Source organism: Herpailurus yagouaroundi, unplaced genomic scaffold (assembly GCF_014898765.1).
Source record: "Herpailurus yagouaroundi ecotype Mexico unplaced genomic scaffold, PumYag 206, whole genome shotgun sequence".
Lineage (NCBI taxonomy): Eukaryota > Metazoa > Chordata > Mammalia > Carnivora > Felidae > Herpailurus > Herpailurus yagouaroundi.
In genome coordinates this window covers 3,053,898-3,069,360 of record NW_024412437.1, presented here as the reverse complement: position 1 = coordinate 3,069,360, position 15,463 = coordinate 3,053,898, and the positions used below count along the sequence as shown (strand labels likewise).

General features: G+C 53.0%; 1 protein-coding gene across 2 annotated transcripts in view; it reads left to right on the top strand.

The window, feature by feature from the left end:
* The window catches only part of CACNG5 (calcium voltage-gated channel auxiliary subunit gamma 5), a 41,259-nt gene extending 25,889 nt beyond the window's left edge, over window positions 1-15,370 (top strand). Inside the window, exons 2-7 of one of the 2 annotated variants that reach the window (XM_040452165.1) lie at window positions 1,407-1,494; window positions 5,704-5,957; window positions 7,398-7,484; window positions 9,189-9,329; window positions 11,897-12,042; window positions 12,355-15,370. In XM_040452165.1, coding sequence (XP_040308099.1) covers window positions 5,762-5,957; window positions 7,398-7,484; window positions 9,189-9,329; window positions 11,897-12,042; window positions 12,355-12,612 — 828 coding nt within the window. In that variant the 5' untranslated portion in view covers window positions 1,407-1,494; window positions 5,704-5,761 and the 3' untranslated portion in view covers window positions 12,613-15,370. The remainder of the gene's footprint in view (window positions 1-1,406; window positions 1,495-5,703; window positions 5,958-7,397; window positions 7,485-9,188; window positions 9,330-11,896; window positions 12,043-12,354) is intronic. The other variant, XM_040452166.1, reaches the window with a different exon arrangement.
* The last annotated feature ends 93 nt before the right edge of the window (window positions 15,371-15,463 follow it).

The following is a 15,463-nucleotide window of genomic DNA, read 5'->3' as shown; positions in this document are numbered from 1 at the left end:
GGCAGAAACGGCATCTCCTGCTGTGACCCAGCCTCAGAAGTCACATGGGACACGTCCACGGCCTCTGTTGGTCAAAGTAGTCACAAACCTGCCTAGACTCAACGGGAGGAGAGGTGTGTCGACCCCACTTCTCAATGGGAAGAGTGTCACAGAATCTGTGGTCACTTTTTAACCACCGTAGAATGTGATGGGGGTCAGCATGATGGGAAGCAGGCAGAGACACAGGACCACTGGGGGCTGTCCTCTGGTCACCAGTGCATTCTGCTGCCAAGTGGCCACTGAGTCATGTAGACCAGCTGAGAGTTGCAGCGGCTGGAACTGACTCAGAAGCCCTGTCAAGGACCCCACCCCCACCCCCACCCCAAACCCTTCAAGTGCTATGGGGCTTTCTCTGGGTTAGTGGGAAACAGACCAGGATTCTGCGTTGGACTTTTCTTCCATTTCTTTTCTCCTTCTCCCCAGTTAAACCCTGTCCACCACTCCCCCCACACTCCCAGTTCTCCACCTGGGCTGTCTCCCACTCCTGTCTAGAAGCTCACCTATCTCTGAGCACCCAAGTGCTTCATCATTGGCTTGGGCAGGGAAATGTGGCATTAGTGATTTAATCTCCGCAAGACATTTCTCCCTAATTGCTAGTCACAGATGATAATTAGCGACTGTTAATTCCTGATAATTAACAAGCAGACTCATAGAGGTAATGGCACCAGGGAAATCATCTTCAAAGGCTCCAAGCCGCCATGCTTCTGGGCCCCAGCCTCCAAAGGATGACACTCGATTTGGGCATCTCTCGCCCGGAAATTAACTGGGACCCTGCATTTCTGTTTACATAGGGCAGTGATTGGACAACTGAGGACTCTAATCTTTGGTTTTCTTCTCTGGGTACAGGTTTGTTTTGTTTTGTTTGTTTTTAGAAGCTTTGTCGAGCACAGAACAGTATAGAGAAAATCAGATACATCTAACCTTGTGACCTGGAAGTATCCACCATCAACATTTGGGTTCATTTCTTCCCAGTCTATGAATTTTTTTTCGTAGTTGAGCTCAGGTCAAACATGTGGTTTTATACCCCCAGCTTTCTTCATTCAATATTATAGCGTCAGCGTCTCATCTGGTGTCAGCAGCTTGTGTAAAAGGTCTGCCTCCCCCGTGAGAAAAACCAAATGGATGTTGTAGGCAAGGGACAGGACTCATGAGAAGTAGCCAAAGGAAAGCAAAGACCTGATCATTTGGGAACTAGGAATTCATTCCAGACCAGAGTGCCTTCAGGGGACTGCCATCCCTGTCCCGCCCACTGAAGACATGGCTAGAAGATTGTCACACGGGAAGAAGAGTGGGAAGCCGTAAACTAAGATGTTCATGGTGGGAAATTGCAATAATTTTCACCTTCTGCCTTATGATTTTCCGTGCAGCACAGAGAAAAAAAAAAACATTGGATCAGCGTTCAGAAGATTTCCGGTTCGCACTCTGTCCCTCCACGAACTGGCTGTGTGATCCCAGGTAAATCTCTCATACGGACCTTGATTTTCCTAAATGTGCTTTGAGGGAAGTGCATGTGTTAGTCTTCTCGCCCTAAAAGGTGGTTTTCGGAATCGGAAATGGTGGGTTAGAGCATGCGTCTCAATATGAGAAGATATGCCGGCTGACCCCCTAGAAGTAAACCCAGTAGGGGCAGAAGACAGCCGTGTGTTAACACTTGGCTGTTTACAAAGACAATCTCCCAAAATCCTGTGTCACGTACATTTCTAGATTCCCCAGTGATCTGCTCTGGATGTGCCTCTTCACCCCAAACTTCTTGAACCCATTTATTTCTTCAGTAGGGAGATGATGTAGCCAGAGTGTAGACTTTGGAATCAGACCTAAATTTAAATCCGTACTCTGTCACCCACCTGTGATGTCCTGTAGGCTACGTAACCTGTCTGAGCCTCAGTTTCCCCATCCGTGAAATGGGGCTAATCCCACCTACTTCCGGGATTGTCGTGAAATCCTGATGAGTTACTATACACAAGGCGCCTTTCCAGTCCTCAGCCAATGATATTATTTATTCGTAAGTAAATAATTTCATAACCGAAGCACCAAAATAACGGTGTAGGGAGTAAGATTACCACTTTTCGCTCTGTGCAGCGTTCCATAAATTTGTTACACACTCTGGAAGGGGACTTTTTCCCTTTGGCCCAGCTCATTGCAGGCTTTGAGTCTCCTAGGACAGAGCTGGGCTGCTGGGTCAACTTCAGCCTCTTTTATTTCCTGCTTATATAGCTTCAGATCCAATCTCCTCTCTACTTTCCTCTCCCCAAATCTCTAAGATCTAAATCTTTTTTTGTCTGTCAAGCTTACTGTTAAAATTGGCTATTCGGCTCCAGCCAGGCACTAGCTGTCGTGTTTCAGAAGCTCGGGTCTGTCTGCTTGTTAGCCCTTTGCTGTGTGATAATAATTCCTTACAAAGCGCTGTCATAGCTCCTGCTGCATTTCATCCCCCAGCAAGTTCGTGGGGTGGGCAGGTTAGAGCTCAGCATTCTTCATGGAGGGGGGCAACGCTGTTCCCAGAGTGGGTGTCACGGAAACAGGCGCCATTTTGTGGAGGCAGAAGTTTGGAAAACATTGCAATGAGCAAAACTAAACATGCTTTTCAGGCCCATAACATATTAGTGTGCAAGGTGACTCTTCAAGACCTAGATGCCGTGCTTCCCGTGCCCTTTTTGCCCCCCACCAGAGTCCTTTTTGCTAGAATATTGTTCCATGGAACCCGCTTTGGAGAACACTCACAGAGGAAGCACAAGTTAGGTCTCGGAAGGAGGCGGGGTGAAGTTCAAATGCAGGCACCACCACTTGCTAGCTGAGCCATCTTGGACAGGTTTCTTAACCTCTCTGATCCTCAGTTTGCTCGCCTGTAAAATGGGGATGGTAATAGAGCTGTACAGATTAAAGCGTTTTGCAGAATGCCTAACGATCATCAATATTCAATGCACTTTAGCTTTCATTGTTATTCTCTTCCTCTATGTTACATAGGAGAAAAAAAATAGCCCTCAGAAAGGTTACTGCTTCAACCCTACACAGCGAGTCAGTGACCAGGCTGGGTCCAGGTTTCCCAGCTCTCGCTTGCAACATCCGGGGCTGTTACTCTCACTGGGGATCTAATCCCTTTATTCTCCTCGCCTGCCCTTACCTGCCAGCCACCCGCGGGGTACCAATTCCATTCCCTCTGGCAGATTTTGGAGTTTTGCAAGCCTCACATGGGAGTACCCAGCAAATTGCTGTGGAAGTCTTCGTTATTATCTGTCCCACGTCACCACCCCGCCCACCTGCCATTTCCCTAGGGCTCCTGCGGGCCGCCTACCCCCCCCCCCCCCCCCGGGAACCCAGAGTTCTGGGTTCTGCCTGTTATGATCCTGCCCACCCCCCTTAGGTCACGGTCATGATGCTGCCGTTTCATACTTCTCCAGCCTGTGAACTCTGCGAACAACAAAGCCTCTGCTCCCTTTGCCTCTTTCGTAGCAGCCAGCACAGGGCTCCGCACACAGTAGGTGCTTTATTAGATGCTTGTAACCCAACCGGGAGCCAAGCCATCCTGCTCTACTGCCCACCCCACTGAGTGGACGATGACGTGGCTCGGTGGTGGGGCTGGCCGTTTGGGATTTTCTTGTTCCCTCCTCTGTCAAAGCCAGTATGGGAAGGATTGTATTCTGCAGCCTGGTGGGCAGGGCGCCTTTGCTTCCGTGGAACCCACTTTGGAAAACACTCACAGAAACGGAACAGTCAAGGTCTCAGGAAGGAGGCAGGGTGAAGTTCAAATGCAGGTACCACCACCGGCCGGCTCAGCAACCTCGGGCACATTTCTTAACCTCTCTCTGTGTTCTCACACACCCACACCTCCAGGAAACCAGCCTGGGGCTTATTCTGTAGACAGTCAGCTGAGGGGGCAGGGCCGGTGCTGCGGAACTAGGGTCAGGACGTCCCCCCTTCTTGTGAAGGGCACCCATTTCCCTCCCTGTCTTCCTTCTCTCCACTCCTACAGCAAGCTCAGACCTCACAGACGAATCAAGCCTCCTGACCTGAGTGTGGCTTCTGTCCCCTTGCAGCTGGCTCAGCCAGGATGTACCCATGTCTCAGCTGAGGGATGATGCTATGCTTTGGGTAGGGCCGCTGGATCACCCCCAGGGCCCTGAGCTCGGTGACCCCACCTCCCTATCCCAGGTGCTGAGGCACCTGACTCTTTGTGAGCATCAACGTCCTATTTCAACGTTTTGGACTTTGTATTACTGCAAAGGACCACTGGAAGGTGCTGACAGCCAGGCAGCGTGGCAGGCTTGACCGGCTCAGGCCAGACACACTTGTCAGAGTTTCCGGGGGCCGCCAGCCTACCAGAACTGTGCCTGCACCCTGCAGCCCCACTAGGTGGCCCTCTTCGGGGCTCTCATCACATCTTGGGCTTTCCCTAGCATGGCACTGACTACATTGTAGCATAGTTGCGTGTTTGCTTGGCACAGAGCTTCTCAGAGGTCCGCAGATACACAGCTCACCTGGGTCTTGTCGCAATGTCGATTCTGGTTTAGAAAATTGGAGGGGCGCCTGGGTGGCTCAGTCGGTTAAGCGTCCGACGTCGGCTCAGGTCATGATCCCGCGGTCCGTGGGTTCGAGCCCCGCGTCGGGCTCCGTGCTGACCGCTCGGAGCCTGGAGCCTGTTTCGGATTCTGTGTCTCCCTCTTTCTCTGACCCTCCCCTGTTCATGCTCTTTCTCTGTCTCAAAAATAAATAAATGTTAAAAAAAAAATTTTTAAAAAAAATTAAAGAAAATTGGAGGGCCCTGGGATTCTGCGTTTCTGACAAGCTCCGGGGTGACGCTGATGCTGCTTGTCCGTGGGTCACACGTTGAGTAGGAAGGATCAGTCGTTCTCAACTTGGGCTTTACGTTAGAATCGTGCAGACTGTTTATAAGATACCACGGCCCCCACATGAGCCCAGTTGCACCAGAATCTCTCAGGCTGGCAACCCAGGCCTTAGGGAGTTTTAGATGCTCCCTGGATGTTTCTAGATTAACCCAGAGTTCGGTTCTGAGCCGGCCCATGGGCTCCATCAGAGTCGGCAGAGTCGGCATCTGTGTTTCCCAGCTCTGAGCCCAGGGCCTTGGCCTCAGCAGGAATCGGTACCTGTGTTCATGGCTCACTTTGTGTAGATGCCTGGTCTCTGGCTGGTTCAGAGCTGGCTCCTGCCAATACCACGTGCTGGGCCGCCAAGGTCAGATGGTTTCTGATGAGGTGGGTTTAGGAGGCCCATTGGGTTTGGACTGTGGTGTGGCTTCTTGACTTGTGTTGACCCAGAGCTGCAGCTGATTAGAGCCCATGAGGAAGATACCCTCCCAAGATGCCTTCCCTGCCCCTCTGCCTTATTTACATATTTATTTATTTCTTTATTAATAAATGTTTATTTATTTTTGAAGGGGGGAGGGGCAGAGAGGGAGAGAGGGAGACACAGAATCCGAAGCAGGCTCCAGGCTCTGGGCTGTCGGCACAGAGCCCGATGCGGGGCTCGAACTCATGAGCCGTGAGATCATGACCTGAGCCGACGTCAGATGCCCACCTGACTGAGCCACCCAGGCGCCCCTGTGCCTTTTCGTATAGGGTTGACTTTAGTTCCCTCCCGAAGACCCCTCGTCCTGGCCTGCTCAGAGCCATGGTGGCTACCACCGGCCCACCCTCTCTCTGCCTCCAGAGCGCACCTCCTGCTGGCGGGACCTTGGCCACAGGCCGCCCAGCGACCTCTGGTGAAGATGAGTGGCTGCGGGAGGAAGGCCCTGACCCTGCTGAGCAGTGTCTTTGCTGTCTGTGGCCTGGGTCTGCTGGGCATTGCGGTCAGCACTGACTACTGGCTGTACCTGGAGGAGGGCGTGGTCCTGCCCCAGAACCAGAGCATGGAGATCAAGATGTCCCTGCACTCCGGCCTGTGGCGTGTCTGCTTCCTCGCAGGTAAGGGCACCCCAGGTTGGGACAGCCTGGCCCCAGAGAGAGGGCCGGCTTGTGCCTCCTTGGAAAACCTGCCCGAGGGGCTTCCCACAGGGAGGAGATGCCCCTGCTGGACGGGGGGCGGTTCACCAGGGACGGTCCTCGTCAACTCTGGGTGGCGCTCCCTGCAGTGACCAGGGCCCGTTCCAAACTCAAGCCCTGAGTCACGATGTCATCCCCCCGGGACCTGCGTGTCCTCACCTGAAAGATGACTGTAACCACGCCTTCCCCGAACTGCACCTCGCAGGCTGGACGAGGTGGCCTCACACGGGTCTGGAACCGTTCAGGGACTTCTCCATCTCAGGGCCTCCCCACAACACTCCAAGGCAGGACTTACTTTTCCAACCTTACGTGAAGATCCGGGGAGGCGAAGTGAGTCTCCGTGACTCAGCGTCACATATATCCGCTAGTTTACAGAATGGGGACTACTTAGCGGTTTTCCTCTTCCAACCCCATGAAGTGGGAAAGAGAAAACACAGATGCGGGTCCTTCCAAATCTGCAAGATGGTGTAGGCTCGGATCCCGCCTATCTGGGCCTCCCTCCAGTTTGCTGGGACTTCTCTGGAACCCTTGAGTTGCCGTTCCCAGCACTTGGCCTTTATCCCTTAATCATGGCCCAGAGCCACCTGCACAGGAGGAGCATCTCCGTACTCCGTGACTGGCCACAAGCCTGAGCTGGCTGGAACTGCCACAGTGTGATCACTGAGCATTTCTTGAAGGGCCCTGTCACCTACGTGCACACTGGGCAGAGGGAGCATGTGGTCCCTTTATAATAAACAGGGTTTTGGAGGATGGGGGTGGTGATTGGTGCCCACCAGTATTCAGCAGGGAGAGCACCCCGAAGCCTGTCCTCCTGGTGACTTGTGTCTGCTTTGGGAATGGCACCTGACGTTGACCTCACCTCCCACCGCCCTAGACTATGTGGCATCGATCACATGGTCACATGTAAATGTGAAGCAGCGTTTGAAGTCCCTAGTATTTGGCTTCCAAAATGATTGACAAGGCTTTCCGGGCTCTGTTCCATGACACCCACCCTGGGGAGTCTAAGCCAGCCATGCACCATCGTCGGCCGAGCCTGCCCCAGAGCAACGAGACGGCCGCCCAGATGTGTTATTCAACCTCCGGTTTGCAGGGCGGTCTGCCTCCCATGTGACTCTTGATGCGTGGGTCCATCTTCACAGTGGCGCTTCTGTAGGAAACATGTGATGTCAGGATGTGATGTCTGCAGGAAAGATGTGGGTCACCAGCCAGGGACGGGACGCCCTGGGGTTAGATCCAGCCCAGGTGCAAATACAATGTGGGTCAAAGCCCCCAGAAGCAGCTGGGAACCCCATTTGAATGTACTAACTTCCCGTCCACGTTTCAAGAATCACCTGGAAACGTCAATGATTCTTGTCTTCACAGGTGAGGAGCGGGGCCGCTGCTTCACCATAGAGTATGTGATGCCCATGAACACCCAGCTGACATCAGAGTCTACCGTCAATGTTTTAAGTAGGTGCCTCAGACTTTCTGACCTGGGTCACTGGCTTCCCAGAGCAGAGCAGGGTGAAGGGAAGAGTCGGGGAGACCAGGTTGTTTTGCAAGAGCTAACGCCCTTTGACTCAGCCGGCGGTGCTGGCCTGAGCTCACCAGAGCTCACTCTGCCAATTATTCTTCCAGTGGCGATGACGGTCTTGTGACCCAGGCAAGGGAGAGGGCATTCTGCCTCGTGTCTTAGCCCGTGCGGGCTGCTGGAGCAAAATGCCACAGACCAGGTAGTCTATCAACAACAGAAATTTCTTTCAGTCCTAGAGTCCGGAAGTCCAAGATCAAGGTGCCGGCACGGTCACGTTCTGGTGAGGGCCCCCTCCCTGCTATAGCCGGCGCCTTCTTGCTGTGTTCTCACGCAGATAAAGGGGAGAGGGAGCTCTGTGGGGTCTCTTTTATAAGGGTATTGATCCCAGTCATGAGGGTTCCACCCTAAGCATTCAAGCTATATTACTCAGGGAGCTAATGCAAATTCTCTGGCCCCCAAGGTTGACTTCATGGCCTTTGCCTCACCAGGGCTGATTCTGAATCACCCACCTCCACCAGTATGAACTTGCAATACAATTCTGATACTAATCACTCCAAGTTAGCACAAAGTCACAGTCTAAGTTCTCAGCCCCCAACCGGACTGCCCTCACTTCACACACCAGCTGGAAGTTTGGAAGTCCCCAAGGCCACCAACATTACTGACAAGCTGGCTACAAGTCAGGCATTCCTGTGACCCCCTCAGGTTCAAAAAATTGCTAGAACCACTTGTAGAATTCAGGAAAGTGCAATACTTATCACAGTTTTATTATAAAGGATACAGATCAAGATCAACCAAATAAAGAGGCACGTAGGGTGAGATCTGGGAGGGTACTGAATGCCGAGTCTCCATGTCTTCTCCCCACGGGATCAGGACGCATCACCATCCTGGCACATGGATGTGTCCACTAATCGGGAAACACAACCAGGCTTTGGGGCCGAGTTTTTACTGGGCTGCATTACAGAGGCAGGTTGAGTGAGCTATCAACCACATGACTGAACACAATCTCCCCCTCCTCTTCCGAGTCGGGCCTGTATCACACGGCTCAAAACCCCAAAACTTCTAATCCCATGGTTGGTCTTTCCAGCCCCCATCCTGAGCCAGCTGATTGGGAGGAACTCGGTGTAGTCAGGGAGCCCACTATGAATATCAAAGACACTCTTATCACTTGGGAAATTCCAAGGATATAGAGGTCATCTCTCAGGAACCAAGGACAAAGATACATTTAATATGCAGACCATTCCCAAAATTGAAGAAAACCAAGGCCAGGAACTGTCTCCTGCACCACTCAGAGATAGATGCCTTTGCCCATGGAGAATACCCCCCAGGAGAGGAAGGGAAAAGGGTGACCAGGCCCTTCCACAGCTGCCATATTGGATGCCTAGTAGTTTGTGCTGGGAGAAAAGACAGAAACATGTTGGCCCTTGAAATCAGACCTCCCAGCCCTGCCTCAGGGACAGAAGCCCTGCCAGCACTGGGAGGTCCCCAGGCCCCCCAAGGAGGGTATGGAGCCCAGAGAACTGGGCCAGCCAGAAGACTTCAGGGACCGGTTGGCAAACACTTCCAGGAACACTTGAACTGGGTGGGTGAGCAGGAAGTAAGGCCGTGGGAAGCTGACAGTATCCTCTTGTCCCCTCGATTAGAAATGATTCGTTCGGCCACACCATTCCCTCTGGTCAGCCTCTTCTTCATGTTCATTGGGTTTATCCTGAGCAACATCGGACACATCCGTCCCCATAGGACTATACTGGCCTTTGTCTCCGGCATCTTTTTTATTCTCTCAGGTAAGACGTGCTGTTTTCTTTCGTGCACTCTGGACTCTTGATCAATGGCTCTGCTCTGGGAAGTACTGATCACAGCTGTGGGTCAACCCCTGGCCCTGGAGCCACTGAGTCAGTGCCCCAGGAAGAACTGAGTCACAGTGAGGGACACCGCTGATGACCTCATGTCCATCCATGACCCTGCGAGACTCACCTGGGGCAGAGTGGGGATTACAAGCCTGGGCCGTCTCCTCACGCCTCACTGTTACCACCTCTTGTTTCTTAGTTCCACCAGTAGTGAGCATACTTATTTTTGAAGGGGGTATTTCTTCCTGATTTTGCAAGAAAATGCAACCTGCCTTTGGAATACTGGCCCCTTCACTCCCAGCCCTGAGCTATCCTACAGGAGACTCCTACTGTCCCCTTCACTTTCCAGTCACACCCCATGCCCAGGTCCCTTAAATATGGATCTGTCTTTTTGGATTGACACCAGGTTGTCTTTCATTCATTCATTCATTCATTCATTCATTCATGATATCTACCAGACTTTATTCTGGTGTTGGCATCATTGCCTCCAAAAAGGTCAGCATAGTGGGAGATATAAACAAGTAGACAGTGAATTTGAACACAGCAGAAAAAGGACTATGATAGCAGTCAGCCAGAACTGCTATGGGGCGAGAGCAGTGGCTGAAACTCAGACCAAGGGTTGATCAGGGAAGATGACCAGGAGAAGGTGAGCTGAAGGATGAGTAGGAGTTAGGTAAAAGAGTGAGGTTGGGGGTGGGGATGGAAAGGGAGCCTGGAGGAAAGAGAGAGGATGGGGCGGGGGGGGGGAGGGGGGGTAAGGTGCAACGTGGTGGGAGGAGAGATGAGATGTGAGGTCGCCTTACAGATTTTGGACGCTGTGAGGAACTTCAGATTTTGAGGATGTTGAGCTGAGGGATGATATGATCATATTTGGGGATGTGGGAATGACCACCTGGGGAATGAAGGGAGAGGGGGATGCAAGACAGGGGCAGGGGGAGCAGGTGAGAGGTTATTTCGGTGGCACAGGAGAGAGGTAAACTCAACAAGACAAGGACTAGGTTTTCAAGGGAAGAGTCAACGGTGGTGCCAAGTTCTTGCTTGGGCAGTGGGTGGATGACGGGCCACATCATTGACCTAGGGACCACGGGAGAAGAAGCAGATTTGGGCCCAGCTCGTGAATTTAGTGTGGGAAATGCTGAGTTTCAGGTGTCCGTGTAACATCTGGGAGGAGGCATCCCAAAGGCTAGAGGGTCCGTCCGTCCTTCCTTTTCTCCTTCCTTCCCTCCTTCCTTCATTCCCTCCTTTCTTTTCTCCTTCCTTCCCTCCCTCTTTCCTTCCTTTCTTTTCTCCTTCCTTCCTTCCCTCCCTCCTTCCTTCCATTCATCTGTCCATCTTTTTTTCAACTGACCCATCCATTCTTCCATCTATTAATCCATTCATCCACCTTTCCATCCATCAATCCAACACGTATTTATTGAGCACCTGCAGTGTCCTAGGCCTGCCCTCTGCATGGTGATATTTCTACCTAGTCTAAGAGGTACAGACTCAGGGGTTAAACTTTTCCTTTACCTTTCCATGAACTTCAAATAGTCAAGGCTGTACAGTAGCTTCAAGGCGCCTGAAGTTTTTCAGAAGCAGGCAGCGGGATCAGAAATCTCAGAGTGAACTGGGCCACCTGAAGTTGTTTTCATGATAACAATAACGAGGATTCCCTTGGGCCAGCAATGATTCCAATGTGAGTCAAGCACCAAGGAAGGCTTGAATCACACCTACTTTCCTTTAATGTTCCCCTACAAGATGCCCTAGTTTAATCATGTGAGTGGAATTAAGCCTGAACAGCTCAAAACAGAGTAATTAATTATGTCCTGATTCAGTTACAGTAACTAATTGAATGCCTGAGGCAGTCACTTGCACCACGCACAGGAGTTGGGGCCCCACTGGCCTCTGGATTTAATGCTTGCCAGAATTTGGACAAACTCTGGCTTAACCTCTCCTGCCTCACAATCTCAATATGCCGCACCCACGGTCAGCTGGGCTGTGAAGACCATGGGCCACTTGGTCTCCACAAGGAGGTCACCACCCCCTGCTGGAGATGGAGATTGGACGCCCTGGCCGCCTCTACCAAGGGAGCCCGTCTCGTTCCTCAGCCTAGCAAAAGCCACGTGCTAGTTCAGTGGTCTACACCCTTACTTCACATTATCTTTAGGAGAGCACAGTGCCAGGGGCCCAGCCCAGGCCAAGTGACTCAGAATGTTCAGGGACGGGGCTCAGGCAAGTATGTCTGACAGGTCATCGTAGTGGGCAGGTGGGTTGAGACCCACGGGGCTTCCCTGGCCCAGAAGGTGGCTGGATGGGGAGCTTTCTTAGCCACTATCTACTTTCTAGAAGGTCATGGTCTAAACAAGGTCCTTAGGAGGAGAGCTCCTGCTCTCGTTCTAGTCCAGAAGGAGACCATTGTTACCACAAGGCCCACAGCTTCCTTCCTGAACCCCAAGGGGAGGTGGGTGCCCCATCGGCAAACTCCCCGGGCTTCTTCCCTAAGCACCCCCTTGCCCTTGCCCCAGGCCTCTCTCTGGTGGTGGGCCTGGTGCTCTACATCTCCAGCATCAACGATGAGATGCTCAACAGGACCAGGGACACGGAGACCTATTTCAACTACAAGTATGGGTGGTCGTTTGCCTTCGCTGCCATCTCCTTCCTGTTGACAGAGGTAACCTTCCCCCAGCAGGCTGGGTGGGGGCGGGGCAGGAAGACACTTGGCGGGGGGGGGGGGGGGGGGGGCGGGGAGATGCACTCGCTGTGGTTGGGGTGGGGGGGACGCACTCGCTGCCCTTCCTCCTCCCCGGAGTGTATCACTCTCTTCACCCCCGCCCGCTGCTCCAGGACATCCCTGTTCTGTGCCCGCATGCACGTCCCTCCCGGCTCCAGCTGCTCTGGTGGCTGTGTCCTGTGCAGGCCCCAGCTGGGGAGCAAGGCCAGGCCCCCTGGCAGTGAGCTCTCCTCTGCTCTCTCCTCACTGTAGAGCGCTGGGGTGATGTCCGTGTACCTGTTCATGAAGAGGTACACCGCCGAGGACATGTACAGGCCTCACCCCGGCTTCTACCGTCCCCGTCTGAGCAACTGCTCCGATTACTCAGGCCAGTTCCTGCACCCGGACGCCTGGGTCCGGGGCCGCAGCCCGTCTGACATCTCCAGTGACGCCTCCCTGCAGATGAACAGCAACTACCCAGCCTTGCTCAAGTGCCCCGACTATGACCAGATGTCATCCTCCCCCTGCTGAGCCTCACCGCCTTCCTCCCTGGACTGTGGACAACCAGACGGCCCTTCCCATCCTCCCCTGATGGTCTGTGAGCCCCAGGCCCTTGGTTGACAGGCCCAGGCTGTCCCCACCACGCTTCGCTCTTGTCCCTTGTCCCTTGACCCGTGTCGTCTCCAAGCTTCCCCGGGAGCGGCCCTGGCTGCCCCCAGCGTGGGGTCAGGAGTCTGGAGCCAGCGGACAAGCTGATCGGCTGAGGGTGTGGGCGTGGCCCCGCCTCTCGGGTGCCAATCACTCCTGCGGCTCTCCCCTTCCTTGGGAGACGTGGCTGTTCCAGCTGTGTTGTCTGTCCCCACACACCTTCCTCCGTGGCCCCAGGCCGAGACGAGCTCTGAGATGCCGAGTTCCTTACACAGACCCAGCCGGACCTGTGTGCCTGCGAACTAGCCTGGCCCCCGTGTTCGTGTTCTGGACCATCAGGGCGAAAGGTGAATCTCATACGGAGGTCTGGCTGGTTCAGAATTGCCAAGCAGTGTTCCTCGTGAAATCCCTTACCCGTTTACGTTACCCACGTCGGTCCTCCCCGCCCCCCCTCCACCCCATAGGCTGTGAAACTTCTGTCCTCTCTTCCCACCAGGACTCGGCTGCCCCAGCCTTGGTCCCTACCGGGCTAAGTGGGGGGGGGGGGGGGGGGGGGGGGGGGGGGGGGGGGGGATTCTGAGGCTACTCTGAGAAAGTCACAAAGAGGTGTTAATGGCTGATGATGTCTTAATATGTATGGCCCCTATACCGTTTTTAACAGGGGTCTTTAATGCCTTAACCCAAGAAGTGACTCTGACAAGGAGAATTTCAGACTTTGGCTGGTCCGAGTTAGTACCATCAGGCACTGTTTCAGGCCCTGGGGATACTGCCCCTGCTCAAATGGGCAGTATTTCCTGTCCAAGGCCCTAAAATAGAATCCTACAGACACACGTCTATACCACCTAAGTAGAAGGCAGCTTTCAAAGAGGCTGCCTGGGATTTGGAGCTGGATCTGCCAACACCTGGTGCATTTTGAGTCTAAGCAAGCCAGACTTGGAAGGATCCAGCCGCTCTCTGTGAACATTTGGGGGTTGCCCTTTAATCCTAACACAGGGCAGCATCTGCTTCCTGGACTTGGGGCCTATGTCGGCCACTAGATGGTTCCAGATGAGGCATGGTGATGCCCGTTTCCCTAGTAGCAAAGCTGGGCTGGGAGGTACCAGGCCCTCTCCCTGAAATGCAGCGGGGCGGGTGGGGAAATCGATAGAAGGGCCGCCGCAGGATGTGACCCCCGTCCTCCAGGCATCTTCTCAGTGTGTGTAGTTCTGGTTTTGAGATTGTGAGCAGCGAAACAAAGCCAGGCTCTCTGCCATGTGTTTTCTTGGCATTGCCAGCTTTTCGGTCTTTCTCTTGCTCTCTTTAAGATAGCATTGGCTTCCAGGTTCGCAGGGCCACCACGGGCAACACGTGGGCCCTGGAAAGCTGTACCAAAAACCACACACCTGTGGGTACGGACTTGGAAAGGACAGTCTGTTCGTTTTCTAGAACTGTCGTAACAAAACACCGCAGACCCGATGGCTCAAAACACAGACCATTATTTTCTCACAGTCCTGGAGACCAGAAGTCAGAGATCAAGGCATCAGCAGATTCGCTTTCTCTCCCTGGCTTGCAGATGGCCATCTTCTCGATGTGTCCTCACAGGGTCTTTCTTCTGCTTGTGTGCCCACCCCTGGCGTCCAAATTCCCTCGTATAAGGATGCCAGTCAGAGTGAATTAGAGCCCGTCCTGAGAGAGCCCGGTTTTACCTTCACCACCGTGTAAAGGCCCTGTCTCCAAATACGGTCACATTCTGAGGTTCTGGAGGTGAGGGCCTCAACACACTACTTTGGGGGCCACACAATTGAACAGGTACGGGCAAGTTGCTTCGTAGCTGGATTATATAACACGTGCTTCACAGCACAGTAGAGAAGATCAGAGAAGGCGATTCTGGTCCCAGCTCAGCCACTCACTCAGCACGGATCCTTGGGCAAGCCCGTCTGCTCTGAGGGGCTTGGCCTAAATTATTTTCAAGCCCCCCGCTTCGCACACGCCCGCCCCCAACTCCATTGATTCAGCCTCGTGTAGAAAGCTCCAGAATGCCATCATACGTGACTTTTCAATCCTTGCCTTGAAACTGATAGCAACTATAGACCCAACCCAACTTTCCGGTCCATTGGCACCTTGCAAATGACCATCACACTCTGGTTACTGTTTACAGAATAAAACGGAAACCACATTCTTCTCCGCAGCAGAGGCATCGGTTAGCGTACGTGCAGACCAGTAGGTAGCATTTCCGAACTGGACCGCTTGTTTAGATGTGCTCTTCTCCAGTTTTTGTCCATGTGATTACCCTCCTAAGATGCACTTTCCTGTCCCCCATTTCCCTTTCTCTGTCACTGTACTGAGCTTGTTTTTGTGCACCTGGAAAAAATAGAATCCACGCCTGAACACGAGCTGATTGTTGACTGACGTCATTAGCATGGGCCTTTATTGGCCTGGCTGCTGGACTTGCTAAGCCAAGAAGCTCTTAGCTTGGGAACCTACAGCTTCTGCTTCTCTTACGAACAGGTTCTGGGTCATCGTCCTCCTTCATGCGGGAGGGGGGAAGGTTATCGATCATTGTGGAACCATTATGGCTTCCTTTCCGTCCACACGCGAATCTCAGAACTGGGGGTCTGTTTGCAGCCTCCCCACAATCAAATATTAAACTGTGTAGTCTCAACTCAGAAATCATAATCCGGCTCCTTTCCCAGTGCCCTTGCTGATCTCTTGTTTCCTCAAGAACTCAAAAAAACACATTGATGAGATTTTTTTT